Genomic DNA, 24,594 nt, shown 5'->3' with positions numbered 1-24,594 from the left:
GTGAAGTCATCCAGGTGTGAAACGTTCACACTTAAAATGACGTAATAACTAAAACACATTGGCACTCACGTGCGTCTATGCATCAGCCGTGGGCACAGACAATAGGGTGACTGAGGCCTGGGGTGCACTGGGAAACGCACGCCCACTAAATGCAGGAGATTCGGAACACGCGCCTCCCGTGGCAGCTCCCCATCGCGCCCCGTTGGGGTCATGGCTAGAACTCCGGAGGTGCCGTTAGAGGAGAATGAAGGCTGGCGCTTTGCAAACCTGGGTCCTCTGCGTGTGCGATTCGGGGAGAGAAAGGGAGGCCCCGCGGTCCTGAACGGCCGAGCTCCACGGGGCGGGCCCCGTGAACTCACCACCGACCGCGGCGGTGCTTGCCTCCTCCCAGGTGGGCTGCAAGGTGTCCCAGTTCCTGCACCTCTACCTGATGGGCTGCAACTACTTCTGGATGCTCTGCGAAGGCGTGTACCTGCACACGCTCATCGTGGTGGCCGTGTTCGCCGAGAAGCAGCGCCTGCTGTGGTACCATTTCCTCGGCTGGGGTAAGGCCCGCACACCGCTGCCCACTCGCCTTCCTCTGCGTCCTTTAGAGCAGCATGTCAAACCCACGGCCCGCGGGCCACAGGCCTCCTTTATTTAGCCCGTGTTGGCCTTTGAGTTTGACACGCTTGCGTTCGAGGGTGTCGCTCCTCTGTAATCCGGACATAGTTACTATTCACCGTTCTAAGACGGCCCGGGCGGTTAGCCTGTGCTGCGGGCTGTGGAGTTAGATGTTGGGATAAAACAGCCCCGGCTCACTGTTTGCGGCCGGCCTGGGCCGACTGCGAAGGCACTGCTCTTCTTCCTCCTCAGTACTCCGTGTGGATCTTGGCTGACTGCGTGGTGACTAAAACAATAGGATTAGGGTAATGAATGAGGACCGAGTGTTTGTACTTCTCTCACTCTGCTTTTTCCTCGTGTGCAAAATAAGAACATCGGGCTTAGCTAGCTTGACCTTCCATTTTTTAAATGTTTACTTAAAAAACAACAATATTGTCATTTTACCTAAGAGTATAGGGATCCGTTACTGAATACGAGCATGCAAAATATCTCTTTTTTCCCCCACAATCCCCTGACACGGTGTCATTCACATGGCAGAGAATGCTACATTTCTAGCATTTAAAAAGCACAACAGGAATAATGCGAAATACAAAATGCTGACGATAAATTCAATAGGACTAGTTTCCAGAAACATAGCTGAAATTGCACGTTCTCTCCCCATCTACCTACCTACCTACCTACCTATCTCTCTGCTCATCTGTTCACCTCCCTGCGTATCCAGTCAGACACAGACAGATGGACGCCGCTGTTAGGCGCCCACGCGGCTTCGGCGCATCCAGGCCACCTTTTCAAACGTCTCTTTGAAGATCTGCTCTCGAGGCTCAAACCGCGCAAAGCCTGTGGCACGAGCAGCATCTCTTCCCTCCTTCCCTTTTCCTTGTGCAGTCAGTCCCTCAGTCCCGCCTGCCCGCACGTGGGACGCCCTGCCCGCGGCCGGCCCTCCTTACGGAGACGCGGGGACGGCCTGCTCCCGGCCTGGGCGTGGGCAGCAGCGCGTCCATGTCCGTGCGTTGGGCGCGGGGCCCGCGGACCCAAATGGCACGTGTTGGGAAGAACTCACTCCGCCCTGAGGACGGGAGTAGCCGGCCGGGGCCACGCTCACGGCCTGGCCACAGATCACAAGCCCCGGAGCCGCAGGTCCTGACCCACGCGGGGGGCGTCCCTCTGAGAGGTGGCCCATCTGTCTGTTTCCTTTGTCGCCGACAGGCTTCCCGCTGATCCCCGCCTGCACGCACGCCGTGGGCAGAAGCCTGTATTACAACGACAAGTAAGACAGCCCTTTCTGGTTTCTCTCGGGACGGGACGGAGTGAGCAGCACCTTAACCCGCTCTGTCTGCCCGCAGGTGCTGGATCAGCTCCGACACGCACCTGCTCTACATCATCCACGGCCCCATCTGCGCCGCGCTGCTGGTGGGTAGCCGCTCCCGTCCTCACGCGTGTCCGCGCTGTAGCCTGGCGGCCGGGCACACACCCCGCGCCGGGCCAATGCGAGGCGTGGGGAGGGTGCTGCTGCGTTCGCGGTGGCGGGCAGGGAAGGCGCTCATTTGTGGGGGGAGGCCCTGGGGACCCAGTGGGAAGCCGTTATCACAGCAAGAAGCAGGGGACGCACAGGTGCTGGTGTGAGGAGCGCTGGGAGGAGCTGGGCCGCGGGCAGAGGGGCCGGTGCTGCCAGCCACAGCCACAGCCACAGCCACAGCCACAGCCACAGCCACAGCCACAGCCTGGCGGGAAAGAAGGAGAGAGACGCTCACATATCCCCTCCCCTCCCCCCCACTCTGATCTCCTGTCCTTCCCACTGGCCAGGGCAGCGAATGGCAGAGGGTAGAAGTGGGGGGATGGCCAGGCCTCGGGAGCCGCCCCGCCCCGGGCTCAGAGCCCACAGACAGGGACAGAGGCTGGGCCCTGGGCGGGGAGGGAGACAGGAACCCCGCACGGCTGTGTGGGGGGGGGGGCGTGGGGGGGGAATGAGGACACAGCCCAGTGAAGAGAAGGCTCTCATCTGAGTGAGCATCTCAGAGGCAGAAGTTTTCCCTTTTCTTACTCCATGCACGTACGAGGGACACGTATGACACGCCGTGTTGAGCTGTAGCCTGAGACGGCCTAGCCGTGCGCTCTTTGCACTCAAAGAGCCCGTGTTGCAGCCTGGCGCTGCCGCCGCTGCGGGCCCTCGCGGGGCCGGTTGTGTCTGCACCTGTCTGGGCTGCGTGCTCCCTGTGCTCGGGAGAATAAGGTCCTCACCGCTGTGGTCAGACTAAAGGAGACACGTCACAGTGAGCGGTGAGCACAGCGCCGGGAACAGCATAAAATCTCAAACTAACGCTGCAGAAAGTTCCTGACGTGGAATGTCTACCTGATGCTCTGTGTGTGTGTGTGTGTGTGAGAGAGAGAGAGAGAGAGAGAGAGAGTGTGTGAGAGAGAGAGAGTGTGTGTGTGAGAGAGAGTGTGTGTATGTGAGAGTGTGTGTGTGTGTGAGAGAGAGAGAGAGAGTATGTGTGTGTGAGAGAGAGAGTGTGTGTGTGTGTGTGTGAGAGAGAGTGTGTGTGTGAGAGAGAGAGAGACAGAGAGAGAGTGTGTGTGTGAGAGAGAGAGAGAGAGAGTGTGTGTGTGTGAGAGAGAGAGTGTGTGTGTGTGAGAGAGAGAGAGAGAGAGAAAGAGAGAGAGTGTGTGTGTGTGAGAGAGAGAGTGTGTGTGTGTGTGAGAGAGAGAGAGAGAGAGTGTGTGTGTGTGAGAGAGAGTGTGTGTGTGAGAGAGAGAGTGTGTGTGTGTGTGAGAGAGAGAGAGAGAGTATGTGTGTGTGAGAGAGAGAGTGTGTGTGTGTGTGTGTGTGTGAGAGAGAGAGAGAGTGAGATAGAGTGTATGTGTGAGAGAGAGAGTGTGTGTGTGAGAGTGTGTGTGTGTGAGAGAGTGTGTGTATGTGAGAGAGAGAGTGTGTGTGTGTGAGAGAGAGTGTCTGTGTGTGTGAGAGAGAGAGAAAGAGAGAGAGAGAGAGTGTGTGTGTGTGTGTGTGAGAGAGAGAGTGTGTGTGTGAATGTGTGTATGAGTGTGAGTGTGTGTGAATGTGTGTGTGTGTGAATGTGTGTGTGTGTGTTTGGTTTCTGATAAATAAGATTTCAGCCTCCACCGCTTCCTTTCCACCTTCCGCTGTCACCTGCCTCCTGAGCGGGTGTGAGTGGAGCGGCTCAGCACCTCTGAGCCCCGCTGAGGGAGGCAGCAGGAGATGCATTGAGTCCGGGTCCGGAGACACATTGAGGTCACTGGTGCATAGCCTAGCGATCGCCGGCTGTTCCGGGGCAGCAGTGGCTTCTAGGAACCCTCCCGCCACCCCGGCTGAGTCACCCCACTTCCTGCCTTCCTGTCATGCCCCGAGGGGGCTGGGTGACATCAAACGCCCTGTTGTGCCTGCAGATGAGTGAACGTGATGAGTGATGGGGTGACAGGCCTCTCCCCCTCTTCATCCACGTTGCTCCGAGAGAGGAGAGGCGGGTACAGCTCCTGCGATGGGCAATTCCTGTTCTGGTTGGTTCAGAACAAACGATGTGTTGGCAGGAAGGGGAGTAGGATGACTTTCCAGTTTCTGGTTTCACACTCGGACCCGGACTCACCGCTTGCACAGGCGCTCTGCACGCAGCATGTCCTCGCGATGGCCCCCCGCACATTTCTGCGGCGCTGTGACTGCTGGTCTTGGTGGGACGCCTGCCATTCTGCCGTCATAGCAGACGAGGGGTGGTGTGACCCTTGTCCCTGGGCGCTGGTAGCCGTGTCTCTTGAGTCAGAGCCTACAGAATGGCCGTGAGTGCCGGGAGGGCGAGGGGCTGGGGGACAGCTGAGCGGGCCCCTCGCAGCTGCTGGGGCTCACAGGGCTCGGTCAGCAGCAGGGACATTCCTGGGCCGCAGCCGCCCGCTCCACGGACGCGTCTCCCTCGGAGTGACAGGGAGCGGTGTCCCCTGCAGCACGTGTCCCACTGACTCCGCCGAGAACAGGAGTGGGTGTTTTTGTGCCCCGTTATTTCCGTCACACATGCCTCCAGGTCGCCAGGTCTGCTGCTTGTTCGCTGCTTCCTGCAGGAAGCGAGGTGCTAACAGGCCGGTTTGTGTTAAGTGTGCAGATGGCAGTCACATCGGGGGTGTCACTGGGAAGTGTTTGGGTTCTAACAGACAAGCACCAGTGCTGCATGGGGGGGGGGGGGGGGACGGGGGGAGGAGACGGGACAGAGGACAGCCCTCCCCCCTCCTCCCCCCACCCCGGCTCCCCTGGAGTTCACGGCCGCAGCCCCTGGAGGCGGGAGGGGGCAGAGAACACAGACCAAAGGGAAGCTGTGACTTGGCTGGAACAGGGAGAGAGGAAGTGATATTCAGGGGGCGGGGCGTACTTCAGCAGAACTGTCCATTTTCTGGGAAACTTGGTCAGCCACACTATACTTTTCAAGTGTTATGTCTCCCTTTCAACGAAAATATTTTCTCTTGGGGAACATTATTAACACACAGTACATACGTAATTACAGAAAGTGATTAATGTAACAGAAGGCCCTGTGGATGCCAATTTTTTTAAATCTCTAGGATGACGTAGATGGAATATCAACTAGTTCAAATGTGGGATTCAGTCTAGTCTAAGGATAAAAAGGATTACAGTTCTATTTTGGAGGAGGTGTGAGGATTATTACAAAAAAATAAAAATAAAAAAAAGACAGAAAGGATCAACCAAAAAGATGAAAATGGTTATTACGGTACAATATATATTTGGAAAGTGCCTGGTATGGACACCTGGACACAGATACAGAAGAGACACGTGAAAACTAGAACTTGTTAAAAATAAATCTTCCCATTGTCTGAGCTGAGACTATTTAAAAGCTTGAGTCTTTGAACCAAAATAAAACTTGGAAAAAAGAATTGCCTAGGAAAAGGAGCTGAGTAAAACACTCCACTATCGCTCAACGGAGTGTGCTCCACAATGACTCTACCATCATTTTACTTCTCTCAAACCTACGTCCTTTAAAGTCGACGTACCTGTTAGATTAATAAATCAACCTCCCGGAAATACAAAGCATGTCCTGTTCCTAGACGCTGAGCATACTCTAACAGTTACAACGCCCAAGACCCTTCCACCGCTTCTCCCGCCAACAGCAACACTGGGGCCAGGTGCATCTCAGAAACGAAGAGCGATCGCTCTCCTTTGCTTACGTTATAGTTCACTTCCTTCTCTCAGCACGTGATAGAACTTCAGGTTCGAGCCCTTTATTCCCACTTTGCTGAGAGTTTTTATCAAAAAAAGGGTGTTGGATTTTGGTGATCCCACTTCTAGGAATAGATCCCAAGAATTCAGAAACACCCATCCAAAAGGACATATGCACCCCTATGTTCATAGCGGCGCAGTGTACCATAGCTAAGATCTGGAAACAGCCCAAGTGCCCATCAGCAGATGAGTGTATTAAAAACTGTGGTACATCTACACCATGGAATACTACGCTGCTGTCAAAAGGAAGGAACTCTTACCATTTGCAACAGCATGGCTGGACCTGGAGAGCATTATGCTAAGCGAAGTAAGCCAGTCGGAGAAAGATAAATATCACACGATCTCACTCATTTGTGGAATCTAATGATCAACATAAACTGATGAACACACATAGAGCCAGAGACATGGAGACATCGATCAGACCATCAAACCTCAGAGGGAAGGCAGGGGAGGGTGGAGGGGTAGAGATCAACCGAAGGACTCAGGTGTGTATGTGTGTACCCCATGGACACAGATGGAGGTGGAGAGGGCTTGGGGGGAGCGGGATTAGAGAGGGCTTATGTAATACTTTCAACAGTAAAGATTTATTAAAAATAAAACTTCACGCTCAGTTTTGAAATCAAAGAGGACGTGTGTCCTAGCGTGTGAGCCTGGGCGTGTGCTGTGCGTGGCCATCTCAATGCGGGGTTCCCACCCGCGCTCGCTTCTCTCCCAGGTGAACCTCTTCTTCCTGCTGAACATCGTGCGTGTGCTCATCACGAAGCTGAAGGTCACGCACCAGGCGGAGTCCCACCTCTACATGAAGGCCGTGCGGGCCACGCTCATCCTCGTGCCGCTGCTGGGCATCCAGTTCGTGCTGCTGCCCTGGCGGCCCGAGGGCAGGCCCGTGGAGGAGGTGTACGACTACATCATGAACATCCTCATGCACTACCAGGTGGGCGGCCTGCCGCGGCGGCGGGGCGCAGTGGGGGGCGGGGGGCAGGGGGAAGGCGGGGGCAGTGAGGGAGGTAAGGGGAGGCAGGAGGGCACGGTGGTGTGGCCACCTGGGCAGTGAGCAGGTTCCCAGGTGGGTGGCCTGCCGGGGCGGCGGGGGCAGCGGCGGGAGAAGGGGGTTGGGGGGGCGACAGGGGCATTTGGGGGGGACAAGGGGGTGTCGAGGGGGGTGCAGAGGTGCGGCCACCTGGGCAGTGAGCGGGTTCCCAGGGGGCGCGCCCAGGCGGGGGGCGCCTGGAGGGCGTGGGGCTGACTGTGCACAGGTTTCACTTCCGACCACCCAGGCCGAGAGCGGGTAAAGAACGGGCCGTCTCTTTTCTGCTCCGAATCGGATTGTTCTGTTTTTCTCCCACAGGGTCTCTTGGTCTCGACCATTTTCTGCTTCTTTAACGGAGAGGTATGGTGGCTGATGGTGTTCCTTTGATGGGTTCGTAGGGGCAACGTAATTTTTTTCTTTAAAAATAACAAACAAAAGCCCGTGAGACAGGGTTATGAATTCCCCAGGAACAACTATTTCAAATATTGTTTCCCGGGGACAGAGAACCGTAGAGTCTCTTCTCGGGGCAACTCTCCTTCCCAAAGCTCGGGTCACTCGGGAGGTCAAGGCCAGGGACGAAGTCAGCCTCACGCTGAGATGCTCCGCGGGGGGCTCGTATTTACCGAGTCCGGGACCTGCCTCTGAAGGTGACCCTGTTCACTCCGGACGCTGGCCTGCGCGGGGCCAGCCCCGCCCGGCCTCGCAGGACCGGCACAGCCGCTCACAGGAAGGAGAGTTGGCTCATCTTATTCTCCCCTCCTCCCTGTTTTTTGTTTGTTTGTGTTTCCCTGCCTGGCCCTCAGTGTGTTGTTTGGCAACAGCTTTATGGTAGACACAGAGCATCATTAAAGGTAGACTCCGGTTAGGTGAGGAGGAGCCGCAGTGGTCAGGCCGGGGAGAGCCCAGCTCTGAGGTTGGAAACAGCAACGCCGTCCTGGACGTGTCAGCGTCCCCCCAGGGCTGCCCAGCGGAGGAGCCTCGGGGCCTGGCCCCGGCGGGGCGCAGTTTCCCACGCACGTGGACGGCGTGATGCGCAGTCCTTCGAGCTCCACGGGTTCGGCTCTGTGTGTTTCTAATCCACGTGGCAAATTTTAACCTGCTGGAGGCTTCTGGCAAATTCAACCCAGTTTAGAAATCCAGGCAGCAGCCGAGCGAGCCGGGGACACTCGGTAACTGTGAGCTCATCACGGAGCTTCCGGCGGGGAACACATGGAAGCAGTTAGCGTGACCTTAGAGGACCGGTCCCCCCCGGACAAGTCAACGCTGGCAATCACGTGCATCTCAGAAACGATTAGCTATCGCTTTCTGTGGCTTCATATTTTACTTCTTCCTCTTAGCAAGGAGTGAAACTTCAAGTTTAATTTTTAAATTGTAATGGACATACGTTTTAATTTGTGAGCAGAGGCATTTGTTTTCTATAGCGACTTACTCATAACGGGCCGCAGGACCGCCCGACAGCAGACCACACTTAGGATCGCTACGTGGTACCGCCAGGTTCTCCTCTCCAGAGGGCCAGGCGGCTGTTTGCTGAAGTCAATGAGAAGTATACACAGAGCACGCAACCAAGGAAAACAGATAAATCGTTTTTGATCATAAAATTCAAGTAGCAATTGTATGTACCACTATAAACTTAATGTAGTAGAAGCTGAATTAGACAATCCTGTTTGCTGCCTACATGGGACTTTATCATTAAACACAGATGAGAGGGAGAATAACAACAGGCAAAGAAAGTGTTAAGTATGAAGATATACCTCTGCATCGGCAGAAACACGCATGATTTTTATAAAGGGGAAATTGAAAATGTACAAAACGTAATCGCTAATAAAATCTGTGGTGATAGGAGGCAGCATAGAATAAAAGCACGGATGTGGCAAAGCATTTAAATGCCAAAGATCCCACTAGGTTCTGGATGGATGCTTTGGCCAATACCCTAACCCAGTGGTCGGCAAACTCATTAGTCAACAGAGCCAAATATCAACAGTACAACGATTGAAATTTCTTTTGAGAGCCAAATTTTTTAAACTTAAACTTCTTCTAACGCCACTTCTTCAAAATAGACTCGCCCAGGCCATGGTATTTTGTGGAAGAGCCACACTCAAAGGGCCAAAGAGCCCATGTGGCTCACGAGCCGCAGTTTGCTGACCATGGCTCTAACCCTACAGAAAATAAAGCAAGTTCCTCACACAGGTCTCACGAGGATTGAGGGAAGCGAGGGATATAAGGTTGTTAGCACCATGGTGAATACTCAGTACATGCTAGATTCCTTACTAGGTTTGTCAAGTCACTCATTTTAAAAAAAACTTTAAAAAAGGGAATTAATCATATTGGAGTGAAATCTCAAATTGGCCCTTTAATTTAGAAAAAAGTGTCCAGGGATTGTCTGCTCTCCTGGCCAGCACTGGGTTACACGCTGTCTGTGTAAGCAAACGGGACGTGCTTTGATCTGCGGCCACGTCCTCACACTGAGAACACTTTGGCAGTGAAAAGTTTCAATCTTACAAAATCCGTGAGCCACGTCGTTGCCAAATCTTTCAGTTCCTCCCATCTGCAACAGCTGTCCCCTGCTCTTCATCTCTTCAGATGTAACCCCTGCTTGTGCCTGATTCATTCTCGTCTTGAGAAATACCATCATCCGCCCTTATTGTCTCTCTCTTCGTCTTTCACACTCTCACAACCTGGAAACGCAGCCTCCAGATTCATGGTGCGTGGCTCCAACAATGTCATGTGCTTCTCACAGCCATCCTCAAAGGATCCGTTTCCCTCTTGCGTCCCACATTAGGCCGAATCGCCTGCTTTAGCTCAGTGTCTCTGCTTTTGTTTTACTCTCACATGCTATGTATTTTATCTTTTAGGCAAAATGTCTATTTGCATTTCTCACTAGTGAAATAACTGTGGCCTGACAAGTGCTCGGGCCACATTCTCTCATCTCATCTCTCGTCCATGCGGACAAAACTGTCACTGTTTGCATAAACTAGGAACTCTAGGCATGGCAGGGCCCTGGCCAGTGAAAAATCACAATACTTGAGAGCAGTTATTTTTACAAAGTCAACAAAATTGTGCTGAGAACGACAGGACCCAGATTCTGTACTGAGAACTGGGTAGGGTTTTTATGAAGCTCTGTTAAACATCTTTTCATTGATTTAGGTTGAGTCCAGCATTGGTTCCTTATCAGCTGCTAAGGGTACAGAGAGTTGTAATATAATATTCTAAACAGTTGGCCTTGCTATTTATATAACACTCATGTAAAACCATGAAAAACATTTTAATATCTTTAATACCATCAGGCTGTCTTCCCATCCAGTGGCAATTTTCCTTGTTATCTTTCCCTATTAAAGTTTTCTAATTAAAAGTTTATTAAAAGCGCCCACTTTAATGTCCTGTTGAACGGGTGTGAAATCGTAGAAAGGGAAGCAAATGAAAAGCATCGTGTCTTTATGGAGGATAATACACACAAACAGAAGCCTACAAGGCCTGTAGGTTTTAATTCGGCTCATGGTTAACGTCCACGGTGTGTGTGTGTGTGTGTGTGTGTGTGTGTGTGATGACAGGAGCCAGGGTGCTGATCTTAATCAAGGCAGTTCAAGAGCAAACAGTCAGTCCAAAAACCATTTCGGCTTTTGGAGTTTAAGCTTTCCTTTTAAGACTCTAAGTACTACATTCACAGCTAAGGTGTGACTTCCTGCCCGTTTCTCAGTTACATTTAGTAGAATATTTCGTACTCAGCTGCATTCTACTTCCTTCCACTCAGAAACTATATAGTGACCGTCTTCAGTCAGTCCATCCCTTAGAAACAAACTCAGTGAGGGGGCTTGAATTAGTATGAGAATCAGATGCTCCGACTCTCTTTGAAGAAGTAATCAAAGAGGGTCAAAGAGAAGGGGAGCTTGAGGGAGGGAGAGAGAGAAACATCAATGATAAGAGAGAATCACAGATTGGCTGCCTCCTACACACCCCACGCTGGAGATCAAGCCCACAACCCGGGCATGTGCACTGACCAGGAATCGAACAGTGACCTCCTGGTTTATAGGTCGATGCTCAACCATTGAGCCACGCCAGGCTGGGCAAGGAAGACGGTTTAAAGCTGCGCATGCTTTGAAAAGACACAGGTCAGGTCACTGGAATGTGGCTGAGAGACTTAGAACGAGAAACAGATGGCCCCCGAGCCAGTCTCCTCTCTCCTCAGACACCTGGTGTCGAGTGGGAGGCGAGTCCTGGGCCCTCTGACTCAGTCTGAAGAAAATCAACCAGTGTCGTATGCTCAGTTAACACCAAAGTCACCGTAGTATTGCCTGTCGAGTTTTTCTCAACACTCATCTCATCTATAATGTAGCGCAACCCCTGGCGTATGCTAATCACTCAGTAAAAGGTCGTGCTGCTGCTGGAGATGATGATGTGAAGCAGATGATGATGATAATGATGATGATGATGATGATGATGATGATTTATATTCCCTGTACTTCTATTTCTTTTTCTTTTATCTCTTGTCCCTCTTTTATACTCTCACTCATCATCTCATTCTGTTTCTAAAGACATTGTTATAAACTTCAAACTTGCACACACAAGTCTGTAATGGCGTCTGTATTGACTATTTGTTTTACAACAATGAATTCATATTCCTTATGAAAGCTTCAAAAATAAGGCTTAGAAAGGAAAATATTAATGGAAACTACAAGTACAGAGTAAGAGCAATGATTCCCTAACATAAAGATGGTTCACTCAATTTAATCTTTTAAATTAAGTTTAAAAAGTGGGGGTGGGGGTGTGGGTGGAGAGAGATTACCCAATAACTTATATGCCTCTATGCATGACGCACGGACACAGGCAATGGTGTGTCAGTGAGGGCCTGGGAGAGGTGGAGGGGGTCAGTGGGGAACGCAGATTGAACATCTGTAATTCTTTCAACACTAAAGATAATTTTTAAAAAAGAAAGGAAAAAGGTAATATTATTCACTAACATTAATGCCTTTTTTTAAAAGCCTTTCTATATAACTTATGATATTACACAGTATCTTCATTTCAAAAAATGGACTGCTCTTGTTCTTTCTGTTTCCTCTTGACTGGCAGGTCCAAGCAATTCTCAGGAGGAACTGGAATCAATACAAAATCCAGTTCGGAAGCAGCTTTGCGCACTCGGACGCCCTCCGCAGCGCGTCCTACACGGTGTCAACCATCAGTGACGGGACGGCGTACAGTCACGACTTCTCCAGCGAGCACTCCAACGGGAAGAGCATCCAGGACATGGAGAACATGGTCTTAAAACCCGAGAAGCTGAATGACTATATTTTGCAATAGGGGCAGGACTGTTCAACCCTAGGGTGCCACTCTGAGCTCACGGACTTCGATCCAGGACTTTATAAACAGGAGACTTCGATATTAAGTGAATTTCTTGATTGCCACAAAGAACCCTCCTATGAATCCAGTCACTTGGCTTTTGTTTTGTTTTTTAATATACATATATAGATAGATTTCAGAGAGGAAGGGAGAGAGAGAGAGAGAGAGACAGAAACATCAGTGATGAGAGAGAACCATGGACCGGCTGCCTCCTGCACGCCCCACACTGGGGATGGAGCCCGCAACCCAGGCGTGTGCCCTGACCGGGAATGGAACCGTAACCTCCTGGTTCATGGGTCGATGCTCAACCACGGAGCCCTGCTGGCCGGGCTCCAGTCACTTGTTGATCCGTGTTTAACAGCCGGCTTTATGGGGTGGGGGAGCCCTGATCTGGAGCATCTGCAGCGTCTGGTGTGATAGTCGCACTGCGGCTGATGTCAAGCTGCCAGCCTGACGTCACTGAGCATGGAGTTCGGAAGAGATGGCCCGCCCATTGCCGTGGCTGGAGCCGGCCAGCCCAGCACACTGCCCTTCCCAGAGGAACGAAGCGATGGCGCTTCATCTACCTGTTGGGCACAAATCTCCTTCTGCTGCCTACAAAGACCTAGTGAAGGCCTATCGCCCTGGAGGGGAAAGAGCTTCTCATTTGTTTTTTTAAACACTGTATTCCCCTGTTCCTCAGTGATGCTGATTTCTTTGTTGTCCAGAGACAATTCTGGCCTTTGTTGTGTCTGCCCTTTCCGATGGACCAGACGGAGGGCTCCTTGTTCCCGTTGGCTTGCCCTCTTCTTCCCAAGAAAGCGGAATTCCTACCGGGTCCTCATTCGCGGTTACACCCGTTCTACCCTGTGTCATACCGTGTTTGAGACTTGATACGTAAACAGTATGTATGACATGCAGCCCCACTTCGGTGTCATTAGGGAGACATCTTGGTTGACACTACAAAACCCTCATCCACTAATTTGCTGCCCTGCTCCTTTCCTATCTAACCACAGGAAGGGGGTCGGTGTCCCTGTATCTGTAAATAAAGACTTCCCCTTCCGTCTCTACTGTGTAGACAAATCAGCAAGTATTTTACATCAAGAAGATCAGTGAAGGGCTTCTTATCTCCTTGGAAGTTTATTTTAAAAATGTTGTGAAGGATGAGCTTGTAAATACTCGGTTATTCTATTTTATAGCCTCAACACAAATCCATAACGTCGCGATGGATGCATCTTAATATCTGATACTGTGTCTGGGCTGCTTTTGTAATAAAATAGAGTCTGGAATTTTACATTCGCTAAATGTATTAAAGACAACCAGATGCCAGCATCAGAAGTTTGACAGCAGAAATATTGATAAGATGGAAGATATTTATTAAAAACAAACTCAAGACCCTTGTTTTCTTGAACATATTGACTTGGCGTTTCATACCTTAGTAGGTATGTTTGACATATTTCTCTTTTTATGTTGACAATGAACCTGCATTCTAATCCAGAAAATATAAGCAATTCCTACTGTAATAAATGCCGGTTCACTACTCTTGTGGGTTGAAGCCCACTAAAATATTAACTCCCTGACTTATCCTATATGAAGGTGTATGGCTTTTGAAATGTTCCAAGCTATTTTAAAAACTATAGGAATACAGTGTATATCAACATATTAATATTTTAAGAGAGCTACGATAGATGATGACACAAGTCGGTGAAAGATTTGAATATAGCGTCAGGAGGAATTGCTGTCAGGTGTTTAAGGAAGAGTTAAATTGAGATGGAGGGAAGTGTGGCTGATGAGTCAAAGGGACGTTTGAGTGGGGTTCCGTTTCTGTAATGCTGTTTTACTGAAACAGCTGACAAACAGAAAGCATCAATCAGTGAAAGTGGATTTGTGAGAGGAGACATCACTACCTCGTGTGTGTCTACAGTGGGTCAATCACGGAACAAGGATTAAACTGGTGACTTCGTCTTCCGAGGGTGTTTAAGGTAATGCTAGCTGATCATGTGACGCTTTCTATGTCAATAGATGGTGAGTTCAGAAATCATTTGCAATGCTCCAGGATAATTATCTAAGTAGTAAGAATGAACATATTAAATGGTCTGGCCAATGCACTTATAAGGTGCCCATATATATGTGTGTGTGTTCAGATTGTATTGAGTTAGTTCAGATTTGTGGACTTCACAGCAAGCTCTCAGAAAAGGGACGCGGGCTGTGCTGGACCCTATGCTGCCTCAATTACACGGAAATTCCTCCGAATTAACTCACTTTTCGTTACTTTAACTCAAAGGCAGATCCAGACCCTTCGCCGACCCTGTTTGCATACTTTAGATTCTTCTAGACAAACGGTTCAGTCTCAACCACAAATGACAGTAGAAAATGTCACCTTATCAGCTAGTATTATATTGAATTATTCTACAATTTTCAAGTATTTTTTTATTGTGCTCTCATTAACTTTAGATCAGATTTCCTTTATGTATAGGATTTATCTATTGTACAGTTTTCAATTAATCCGTGTTAATTTTGTACCTGTATTTTTTTAGGGATAATATTTTTAAATATTAGATTTCTCTAAAGCTGAATGGCTAATTAAGATCACCTTTGTATCTTACTCATAAAGAAAAGGTATAATTGATATTTTTAAGAGTAAACCTTTTTGGTGTCTAAAAAATAATTTTGGGAATTTCTAACTTTTAAAATGTAGACTGCTATTTTTCTGCAAGTGCTTGTGAAAGTCACATTGTAATTTTTTGAAAAGTCTAATCTGTCATTTCTTTTCTAAAACTATTTTCTAGTGCATTTATTCATAAAATAATCCATTCTGTAATTTAGTGGCAGCTGTAGTGCTGTATTTATTGCTTAATAATTTTTTAAAATGTGAACTTATTTTAATTTTCTCTTGGTTTTAGTCTGCTAATAGAAACCATCATTTCTTTTATCTGTAAAACATACCCAAGATATTTGATCAATTAAAACAACTCATGTTATGCCTACTTAATGTATATCTCTCTATTTTGATTATATGAAAATATTAAAGTTATGAGTTAAAGATGATTTTCACTCATGTTTACTGTGGTACTGAAAAATCTAACTTATAAACATAATTCTTTATAACAATCAGTGAAATACTTCTTAAAATCCCTGACTATAACTCTATTACCCTCTTTGAAGTCTTCAATAAACCCATAAATCACTCCACAAATTCTATTTTTAAAAGTTATGAATTTGGTTTTTTTTTGGTAAGAAAATTTCAAATGAACTACAGTGTATGCAAATTCCTTTCTAGACAGAAAGAAAAAAAAGGATGCCCATAAAGAGGAAAATGTGCAAGGATTTGTATTTCTTCATTATGTTATTAGAGGCCTGGTGCATGAAAATTCATGCACTCGGGGGCCGGGGGGGGGGGGGAGGCTCAGCCCGGCCTGCACCCTCTTGCAGACCAGGAGCCCTTGGGGGATGTCCGGCCCCCACCCCCCATCACCCCTTCGCCACCACCAGTCGCTGCCACCCCCATCACCATCCCCTCCCTCTGCCTGCTGGCATCCGCCTTGGCTGGCCTGGTGCTGCCTGCTCGCCGACCCTGCCCCCTGCCGACCGGTCGTTCCGCTGTTAGGTTGATTTGCATAGTAGGCTTTTATTATATAGGATACTAGAGGCCCCGTGCACAAAATTCATGCATAGGTAGGGACCCTAGGCCTAGCCAGTGATCAGGGCTAATCAGGTTCCCCCCACATCCCCCCTCCCTGCCTCCTCCTTCCCTCTTTCCCTCAGCACCCTGCTGCTGCCACTGGTCACCCGCCCTGTTCTGTGCCACCCCCTGGTGGTCAGCGCACATCATAGCGAGCGATCAAACTCCCGGTCTCACGGTTTAACTCACGAGGGGACAATTGGCATAGTAGCCTTTTATATATATATAGATAGATTGTGTAATTTTGTATTGAAAAGCAGAAAGAAACACAAGAAAAAGAATATTTTTAAAATACTTTTTTAAAGAGGGCATATTTGTGACTCACACAAATATAAGAGGAAAACACATCAAATATTTTGCTTAATTCGCCCTGAAGGAAGGAACCAGCGATATGTTACTAGCACTCGGAGGAGAATGAAAGCGCCACTCATGCACTGGTGGACGAACTTCTGGAGCGCCTGCGGCGGAGGGAAAAGCTCTGCCCAAGGGCTCGCCGGCCGCGTGTCCCGGGTGGAAGGGGCCTGCCTGTCCGTGGGAGGGACTGTTTAGGTGACGTGACCTGTTTCTATCGCTCACACGGCGTAGAATTTCCCAAAACAGCGCAAAACCAAGGTCACCTGGGGGCTGCACTAGAGGTGACACTCTCCATCTTTTCCATTTTTTAACCATTTTAAAGTCTTTCACAACTTTACTCATGAAATGTAAGTGGAGAGAAAGAAAAAACAGGGTGAGGGGGGGGAGAGGTAAAGGCCAAACGTAGATGGAAAGGGAGGAAACTTGTTAAGACAACTGTTTTTAAAACTCTATAAAATGAATAGTGTCTCTTTCTCCCACATTGGCGTTATGATAGCATTTGTGTGCAACACGCAACACACAAGGCAGCTCTGTTTCTCCTGTTCTCCCTGCTTTACCCAGGGACTTCCTTGTAGCTACTTTTTCAAATATAATCTTACTGATTTCAGAGAGGAAGGGAGAGGGAGAGAGAGATAGAAACATCCATGATGAGAGGGAATCATGGATCGGCTGCCTCCTGCATGCCCCCCACTGGGGATCGAGCCCGCAACACGAGCATGTGTCCTGACCAAGAATTGAACTGTGACCTCCTGGTTCCTAGGTCGACGCCACACCGGTCCAGCCCCTGTAGCTACTGATGATGCGCATGCAAAAAAGTTTTTCGATCTTAGGGCTTAAAGAAACCTACAACACATTCAGGATGAGAAGACATTTCTGTGAGGTCTAGTTTACATTAATAAGTTTGAGCCGAAGCCGGTTTGGCTCAGTGGATAGAGCGTCGGTCTGCGGACTGAAGGGTCCCAGGTTCGATTCCGGTCAGGGGCATGTACATTGGTTGCAGGCACATCCCCAATAGGGGGTGTGCAGGAGGCAGCTGGTCGATGTTTCTCTCTCATCGATGTTTCTAGCTCTCTGTCCCTCTCCCTTCCTCTCTGTAAAAAATCAATAAAATATATTTAAAAAAAAATAAGTTTGAAATAGCAGAGCAAACACTACCCTTGTGTGTGTATTCACCATCAGCTCTGAAGATGTGTCATTTGGTGAAATATCACAAAGTGTGCTATAGGTTAACAAATGCCATCGAGTTCACAATACCAAGCTAATGCTGTTACCTTAGAGCAAGCATGTCAAACTCGCAGCCCGCGGGCCGCACGCCTCGTTTTGGTTTGGCTCGTGTGAGCCTTTGCGTTTGCATGCTTGCCTTAGAGCAGAGCTGATTAGCAAATCCATTTCAGTCAACACGGCGTTGCGCACCTGTGTGAAAAGCACAACACTGGGAGCATCGCGGGTCAAGTGGAGTTCCCCAAAGAGACTCCACCACTCCGATGGGATTCTTTTCCTCGAGCATTGGGGAGAGGGGAGTCGCATTCACGGAGGAAAGATGTTTTAAAATCTGATCTCTTTCCCCGTCCTTTCAGACAGACATTTCTGCACTGAACGCTTGGCACGGCGCCGTCTCTGTTTGCAATCTACAAAAGCTACAGTTCAAGCTATACCAGTCATGTCCAACACAGCTCACAGGGGCAGGTGGAGAATTAAAATCTGGATCATTGTTCCCAGGCACAACATAAAGTTTCTCCTGTTCCAATTGGAGACGATCGCAAAACGCCCAGGCTCTGACCAGAGGCACGCCTCCCCTGGACCAAAAGCCCTCCCTGCGGTGGTGCCCAGGCCTGTGCGCCTGGTGCTCAGCAGGGAGACTCATCCGCCCAGCCAGCAGCGTGCGGGGACAAAGGGTGCGAACAGAGTAACTACGAGGACAGAGAGTCACCCCACCGCACCTCGTCCCCACGGGGAGCATGTGCCCCGCCTGCACGCGTGTGACCACAACTCCACGTATGTGACAGAGGATCCGCATCTCTGCCCACCTCAGAGGGTTTCACAAACATCCCGTTTCTGGCTGCGCCCCCGTGCAAGCAAAGGCAGGAGGCACCCAGCAAGCAAGCAACGCATTTCAACTCACACACCGGGGGCGTGTCTTTATGTTTTTCTTTCATTTTTATTCTCCTTTTAGAATATGATTTTTATTGATTTCAGAGAGGAAGGGAGAGGGAGAGATAGAAACACCAAGGATGAGAGAGAATCATGGATGGGCTGCCTCCTGCATGCCCTACTGGGATCAAGCCCACAACCTGGGCATGCGCCCTGACCAGGAATGGAATCATGAGCTCCTGGTTCATAGGTCAATGCTCAACCACAGAGCCATACAGTCTGGCAAACTGTGAGGTTATTTGGGATGGGAGGCGTTCTGGCACCGTGGCCAGTGAGGACACGGGTTCCGAGGCAGTACTGTTTGAGGAACCTCGGGAAGGTGGTGGGGTGCAGGCAAGGCGGGGCAGAAAGAGATGAGACCAGAGAGTCACAGTTACCACACAACCAGGGCCTCAGAAGCCGCGGGGTGGGTGTTTCACTGTGTCCTCTGGAAGGACAGGAGGGTTTGGGCAAGAGGAGGAGGTGGTCTGACGTCAGGTCCGCCCTGACTGACGTGGAGAAGCGGCTCCATCGTGGCAAAGCTCCGCCGCGGGGTGACCAGGATGGGACCAGGGACTTTCCGGTGGCCGTGGCAATTGTCTGAGCAAGAGATGATGTCGTGGCTTAAAATAGCAGCCAGCCAAGGTCGTGGGAAGGCAAAGGATTCTGGATGTGCATGGAACTGGAGCCAACAGGATGTGCTCTTTGATTGGCTCTAAATGTAAGAGTTGGGGATGGTTTCAATTTTATTTTATTTTGTTGTTCTGTTTCCTCAAGCCTTGAGGAGAACGGAGTCTCACTCACTGTTTACTAACAGGGGAGAGAATGAGACAGGACACAATAGGTAGAGAAATCAAAAGATCAGTGTTAGTCATAGAAGACTTGGATTCTTTTTTAAAAAAATATATTTTCATTGATTTCAGAGAGGAAGGGAGAGGGAGAGTGAGAGAGAAATATCAGTGATGAGAGAGAATCATTGATCATTGACTGGCTGCCTCCTACACGCCCCACCACTGGGGATCGGACCCACAATCGGGGGATGTGCCCTGACCGGGAATTGAACCATGACCTCCTGGTTCATAGGTCAATGTTCAACTACTGAGCCACACCAGCCAGGCAAGATTGGGATTCTACCAGGTATCCACGCACGGGTGTGGGGGGGACTGGAGGCCAGGAGGCAGGTGTGGCCATGAGCCTGGTCAACACACTGAGAGCATCGGCAGCATCAAAACCGGGGGGATCCACCCAGGAAGAGGCAGGGGGCCGGGAGAGAGGGCTCGGGGCCTCGGCTCTGGCGAGATGCGGCTGAGAAGCTGGAGCAGGAGGGCGAGGCGGCGCGGCCGGCGGTGGAAGGAGACCAAGACGCGAGTGTCCTCTCAGGAGCAAACGGAAGAGAAAGGCTTCCAGGCAGATGGAGTCCCCTGTCACATGCTGCCGTGACTGCAGCCAAACAAAGCGGAGACGGCCATTGTCCTGGGCCACGTGGGTGTCACTCGTGACATTGACAGAGGCCGTGGCAGCGGAGCTGCTGAAACAAAATCCTGATTCGAGAGGGTTCCAGAGAAACGGAGGACCGAAAAACACTTGTTTTGAACAACAGTAAAAAAAAATGACATAAAAATGACGTGGCAGAATTAAACGTAACACATCTGGTCCATATAAGCAGAGGACTTCACTTCCATATTAATAGATTTTCAAACTCAATCCCAAGTAAAGCCCTCTTTTTGAGGTCGGCAAAATACAAACCTAAACGCACGATTCACCAGAAGAGAGGAACCAAGGCACTTATATACTTACTAGAGGCCTGGTGCACGAAATCCATGCATGGGTAGGGTCCCTAGGCCTGGCCGGTGATCAGGGCTGATCAGGTTCCCCTGCCTCCCTCCTCCTCCTTCCCTCACTCCCTCAGCGCCCTGCCACCATCGCTGGTTACCCGCCATGTTCTGCACTTCCCCCTGGTGGTCAGCACACATTATAGCGAGAGATTGAACTCCCGTTCTCCCGGTCGAACTACCGAGGGGACACTTTGCATATTAGCCTTTTATATATATAGATATGCGTATCCCAGGGACATGGGCAATAGGGTGGTGAAGGCCTGGGGGGTGGGGAGGGTCTGGGAGGAGGGGAGAGAGGGGGGAAATGGAAGACATCTGTAATACTATCAACGATAAAGATATATAGGCGTGATTCAGAGACTCTGAAAATACCAGGCAAATTCAGAGAAACAAACGGAAAGGCAATGGTGTTGATGTGAACACCAGGCAGGAGGAATGCAGGCTTTCTGAGACGGTATCGGGTGAGGAAAGAGGGCGCGTCATGCTAACGGGTGCAAGTCCCAAGGACAGCAGGGACCGTGTGAATGTCCGTGCTGCTCTGAGTGAACACAGGAGCTATGGGGCCGCAGGGACAGCAGGACACGCGTGAATGTCCGTGCTGCTCTGAGTGAACACGGGAGCTATAGGGCCGCAAGGACAGCTGGACAACACACACACGTGGTAGAGCCTTTGCCTCCTCAACACGCATCAAGTGACAAAAACATCAGAAAAGAAACAATAGGTAAGTCAACGTCTTTAGAAAAGCCAGCCCCGCAACGTGCTGTTATGAAGTAAGAACGTCACGTCCACAATCAAATATTGCATTAAAAAAAGTACAATGAATATCTTGGGAATATCTAATCTAATAATAGACAAATATGCAAATTGACCGCACCTTCGCTACGCCCAAGCCACGCCCACCAGCCAAGCCACGCCCACCAACCAATCAGGACGAATATGCAAATTATCCAAACAAAGATGGCGGCTAATTTGCATATCGCAACAGCGTAGAAAGAAGCCAAGAGCTGCAGAAGGGAGCAAAGCTGCAGAGAAGCAAGCAAGCGGGGGGGTGGGGAGGAGCGGAGGCGGGGCCGGGGGAGAAGGGAGGAGCGGAGGCGGGGCCGGGGGAGAAGGGGCGGGGCCGGGGAGAAGAGAGGAGCGGAGGCGGGGCCAGGGGAGAAGGGAGGAGCGGAGGCGGGGCCAGGGGAGAAGGGAGGAGCGGAGGCGGGGCCAGGGGAGAAGGGAGGAGCGGAGGCGGGGCCAGGGGAGAAGGGGCGGGGCCGGGGAGAAGGGAACAGCAGGCGGGCTGGCAGAGAAGGCAGGCCGGGGGAGAAGGGAGGAGCGGAGGCGGGGCCGGGGGAGAAGGGAGGAGCGGAGGCGGGGCTGGGGGAGAAGGAAGGAGTGGAGGCGGGGCCGGGGGAGAAGGGGCGGGGCCGGGGGAGAAGGGAGGAGCGGAGGCGGGGCCAGGGGAGAAGGGAGGAGCGGAGGCGGGGCCAGGGGAGAAGGGGCGGGGCCGGGGAGAAGGGAACAGCAGGCGGGCTGGCAGAGAAGGCAGGCCGGGGGAGAAGGGAGGAGCGGAGGCGGGGCCGGGGGAGAAGGGAGGAGCGGAGGCGGGGCCAGGGGAGAAGGGAGGAGCGGAGGCGGGGCCAGGGGAGAAGGGAGGAGCGGAGGCGGGGCCAGGGGAGAAGGGAGGAGCGGAGGCGGGGCCGGGGGAGAAGGGAGGAGCGGAGGCGGGGCCAGGGGAGAAGGGAGGAGCGGAGGCGGGGCCGGGGGAGAAGGGAGGAGCGGAGGCGGGGCCGGGGGAGAAGGGAGGAGCAGAGGCGGGGCTGGGGGAGAAGGGAGGAGCGGAGGCGGGGCCAGGGAAGAAGGAAGGAGAGCGGGCTGGCGGAGAAGTTAGAAAAGCAGGGGGGCTGGCGGAGATCGCGGGGCGGGGTCAAGGGAGGAGAGCAGGCAGGGTGGGGTAGAGTGCAGCAGGAAACCCTATTGCAGGATTTTTCCTGCAACGGGAACGCTAGTTGATAGATAAAAATCTACAGTAAAATACTGGCAAACAGAATTCAATGCGTATTAAGATATTTTTGTAACCAAGACAATGTGTTTCAGGAATGCAAGAATAAATCGGTATGTAGGAAATCTATTAACTGCGTACATCATATTGATGGCGTGACGGAGAAAAAATATATCGATACAGAAAGAGAAGTGATGGCTGCCAGAGGCAGGGGGTGAGGGAAGGGCGAGAAGGCGAAGAGGAACAAGTGGTCAAACCTTCCGGTTACAAATAAGTCCCGGGGGGTCCCGGGCAGCACAGGGAGGGGAGTTGGCACTGATAACCTTTAGGGCGGCCAGCGTGACTGACTTACTGTAGGATCACGCTGTAAGATCTTCACAGGTCAAGTCACTGCACCTGAAACTAGTGCCAACGTGTATGTCGACTCTGCATTCATTTTGAAAATCAAATCGTCCTCTCCAACGTCGGTGAGGACGCATCTGACAAAATCAAACTATGTATTGAATTTTCCAAAAGTAAAAATACAGACGGATTTCACAGACACTTTACGGACATCATACAAGACACCTCAGCCCCAGAGGCCGCGCATGTCAGGAGGGAAATGAGGGAAGCCTTGTCCCCAGAGCCACGGCCAAGATGTGCGTGCTCCCCGGCACCACTGCTGTTTACATCCAACCGGACACGGCGGGCGCACCGTGTGGGGAGGAGGGGGGAGGGTCAGCTCCCCCCGAGCAGGACGGACACGCCCGGGGCGCTGCTCTGCGCCCAGGAGCCGTCGGACACGCAGCCCCGGGCACGTCAAGGCCCTCACATCGTGGCCCCCGGCAGCCCCCGGCAGAGGCTGTGGGGAACGGGGCACGCTGCCGTGGCGCCCAGAGAAGGTGACAGACACAGGAGCAAACGCCCTTTAAGCGCCAGCAGGCCCAACAGAGGACTCACCACGGAAAGGCACGCCTGTCCTCGTGTAGGAAGGTCACCAGAGAGACACCGCTCCTCCAGCACGGATGTGAGAGTGAAAGCACCAGGAGCCACTATGTGAAGCCCGATGTGCTGGTTCTGACGAGCACACGGGGAATAAAACAAGCAAGCATGCAGGCTCTGAGCGAGGGGCGTGGGGGGTGCGCCCTGGGGGACACCGAGTGACCCGATCGTTGACAGAGCAGCAGGGCACACGGACAGGCAGGGGCAGGGCGGCGGGAAGCAGGGGGTCGACCCCTCTTGTGACGTGTTTTGCTGTAAAGGGAGTGGAAAGGGTAACAGGAAGGGGGGAGGAAGGACATGATCCCCCAGAGAATCATTAACTCTTGCCCACCTCCCTTTCTCTTCTTTGAAAACGCGCCCCTCCTGGAACCCCAGGTGTAGACGTGGGCTCCTCGCACGCCACGGTCATGGCATGGCAGTGCGCTCGCCTGTCTTTAACGGGGAAATGCCTTGAAACTACCCCCTGTGGAGCATAGAGGTCTGTGGGGGGAAAAAACCTTAAGTTTTACCTGGGAAAGGAATGGAGATGCCACTTCTTTCTTTCTTCAATTTACAACTATAAGCATGTAAGACAAGCATGTCAAATTCTCGGCCCGCGGGCCGCGTGTGGCCCACAATATAACGGTATGTAAGAAACATTTTAATAAAAATTTCATGACTTAGTTTTTACAATATCCTGTTATACATAATTAATAACGAACTGCAACGCTCGCTAATGACGATGACTACAATCGTGTAGCATTCATTTCCCTTTCGTGCCTTACGTGCAGGCGCACCATTTCTCTCCACTAATACCAGCAGCGAATATTCTAGCAGCTGATGGCCACATTGCTTTCTTGCACTGACTTTTTTGGTGTGCACAACAAGAAATATTTCGCTTTCAGAGAACAAGAAAAATAGGTTTATTTGTGTTACGCTTGTTAATTTGTGCAGTTATTTGGTGTCTGGTAAGTGAATGTTCAAGAAAAAATATTAATTTTTATTAAAATGTTCTATTATTTTATGTTAACGATGACTCATTCATTTCAGCCCTTTGTATTCAGCGTGTCTCTATCGAAGTAAACCTACGTTTCTATGAAAACTGAAGCTTTTGGTTTTTTGTGGCCACTTCCACTTACTCCTTGTTTGTTTGGCCCGTGTCAGCCCGTGAGGGTGACGTGCTGGGTGTAGGATTTTGCACATGGCTGCAGGGTTTAATAGATCCATGGATTCCTAACCACGCCCTGGGGCCACCTCCTGGCACTGAAGCACCATGCGAACCCTCAGCTTCCCTTTCCAGGGAAGTAATGAAATGACTCTCCTGCTGTCTCCCAATTCCCTGTAAACCCGCTCTCCTCAGCCCCCGTTAGAAAGACCGTCTCTGGCCTCCTGAGAACCCGGACATTTCCGCCGTATGACTGTACGTGCTTCTTGAATGTTTCCGGTACTTCGATTTGTCTCCCACAGTCTCCT

At 50.9% G+C, this 24,594-nt stretch overlaps 1 protein-coding gene across 1 annotated transcript in view; it reads left to right on the top strand.

The window, feature by feature from the left end:
• The window catches only part of CALCRL (calcitonin receptor like receptor), a 75,314-nt gene extending 60,093 nt beyond the window's left edge, over positions 1 to 15,221 (top strand). Inside the window, exons 10-15 of the mRNA XM_079782318.1 lie at positions 392 to 545; positions 1,810 to 1,870; positions 1,947 to 2,013; positions 6,549 to 6,767; positions 7,182 to 7,223; positions 11,928 to 15,221. Of these exons, the coding sequence (XP_079638444.1) occupies positions 392 to 545; positions 1,810 to 1,870; positions 1,947 to 2,013; positions 6,549 to 6,767; positions 7,182 to 7,223; positions 11,928 to 12,155 (771 nt within the window). The 3' untranslated portion in view covers positions 12,156 to 15,221. The remainder of the gene's footprint in view (positions 1 to 391; positions 546 to 1,809; positions 1,871 to 1,946; positions 2,014 to 6,548; positions 6,768 to 7,181; positions 7,224 to 11,927) is intronic.
• Positions 15,222 to 24,594: the final 9,373 nt, after the last annotated feature.

The sequence above is a fragment of the Cnephaeus nilssonii genome (genome assembly GCF_951640355.1).
Source record: "Cnephaeus nilssonii genome assembly, chromosome: 10".
NCBI classification, from domain to species: domain Eukaryota; kingdom Metazoa; phylum Chordata; class Mammalia; order Chiroptera; family Vespertilionidae; genus Cnephaeus; species Cnephaeus nilssonii.
This window is presented reverse-complemented; position numbering and strand designations above follow the sequence as displayed.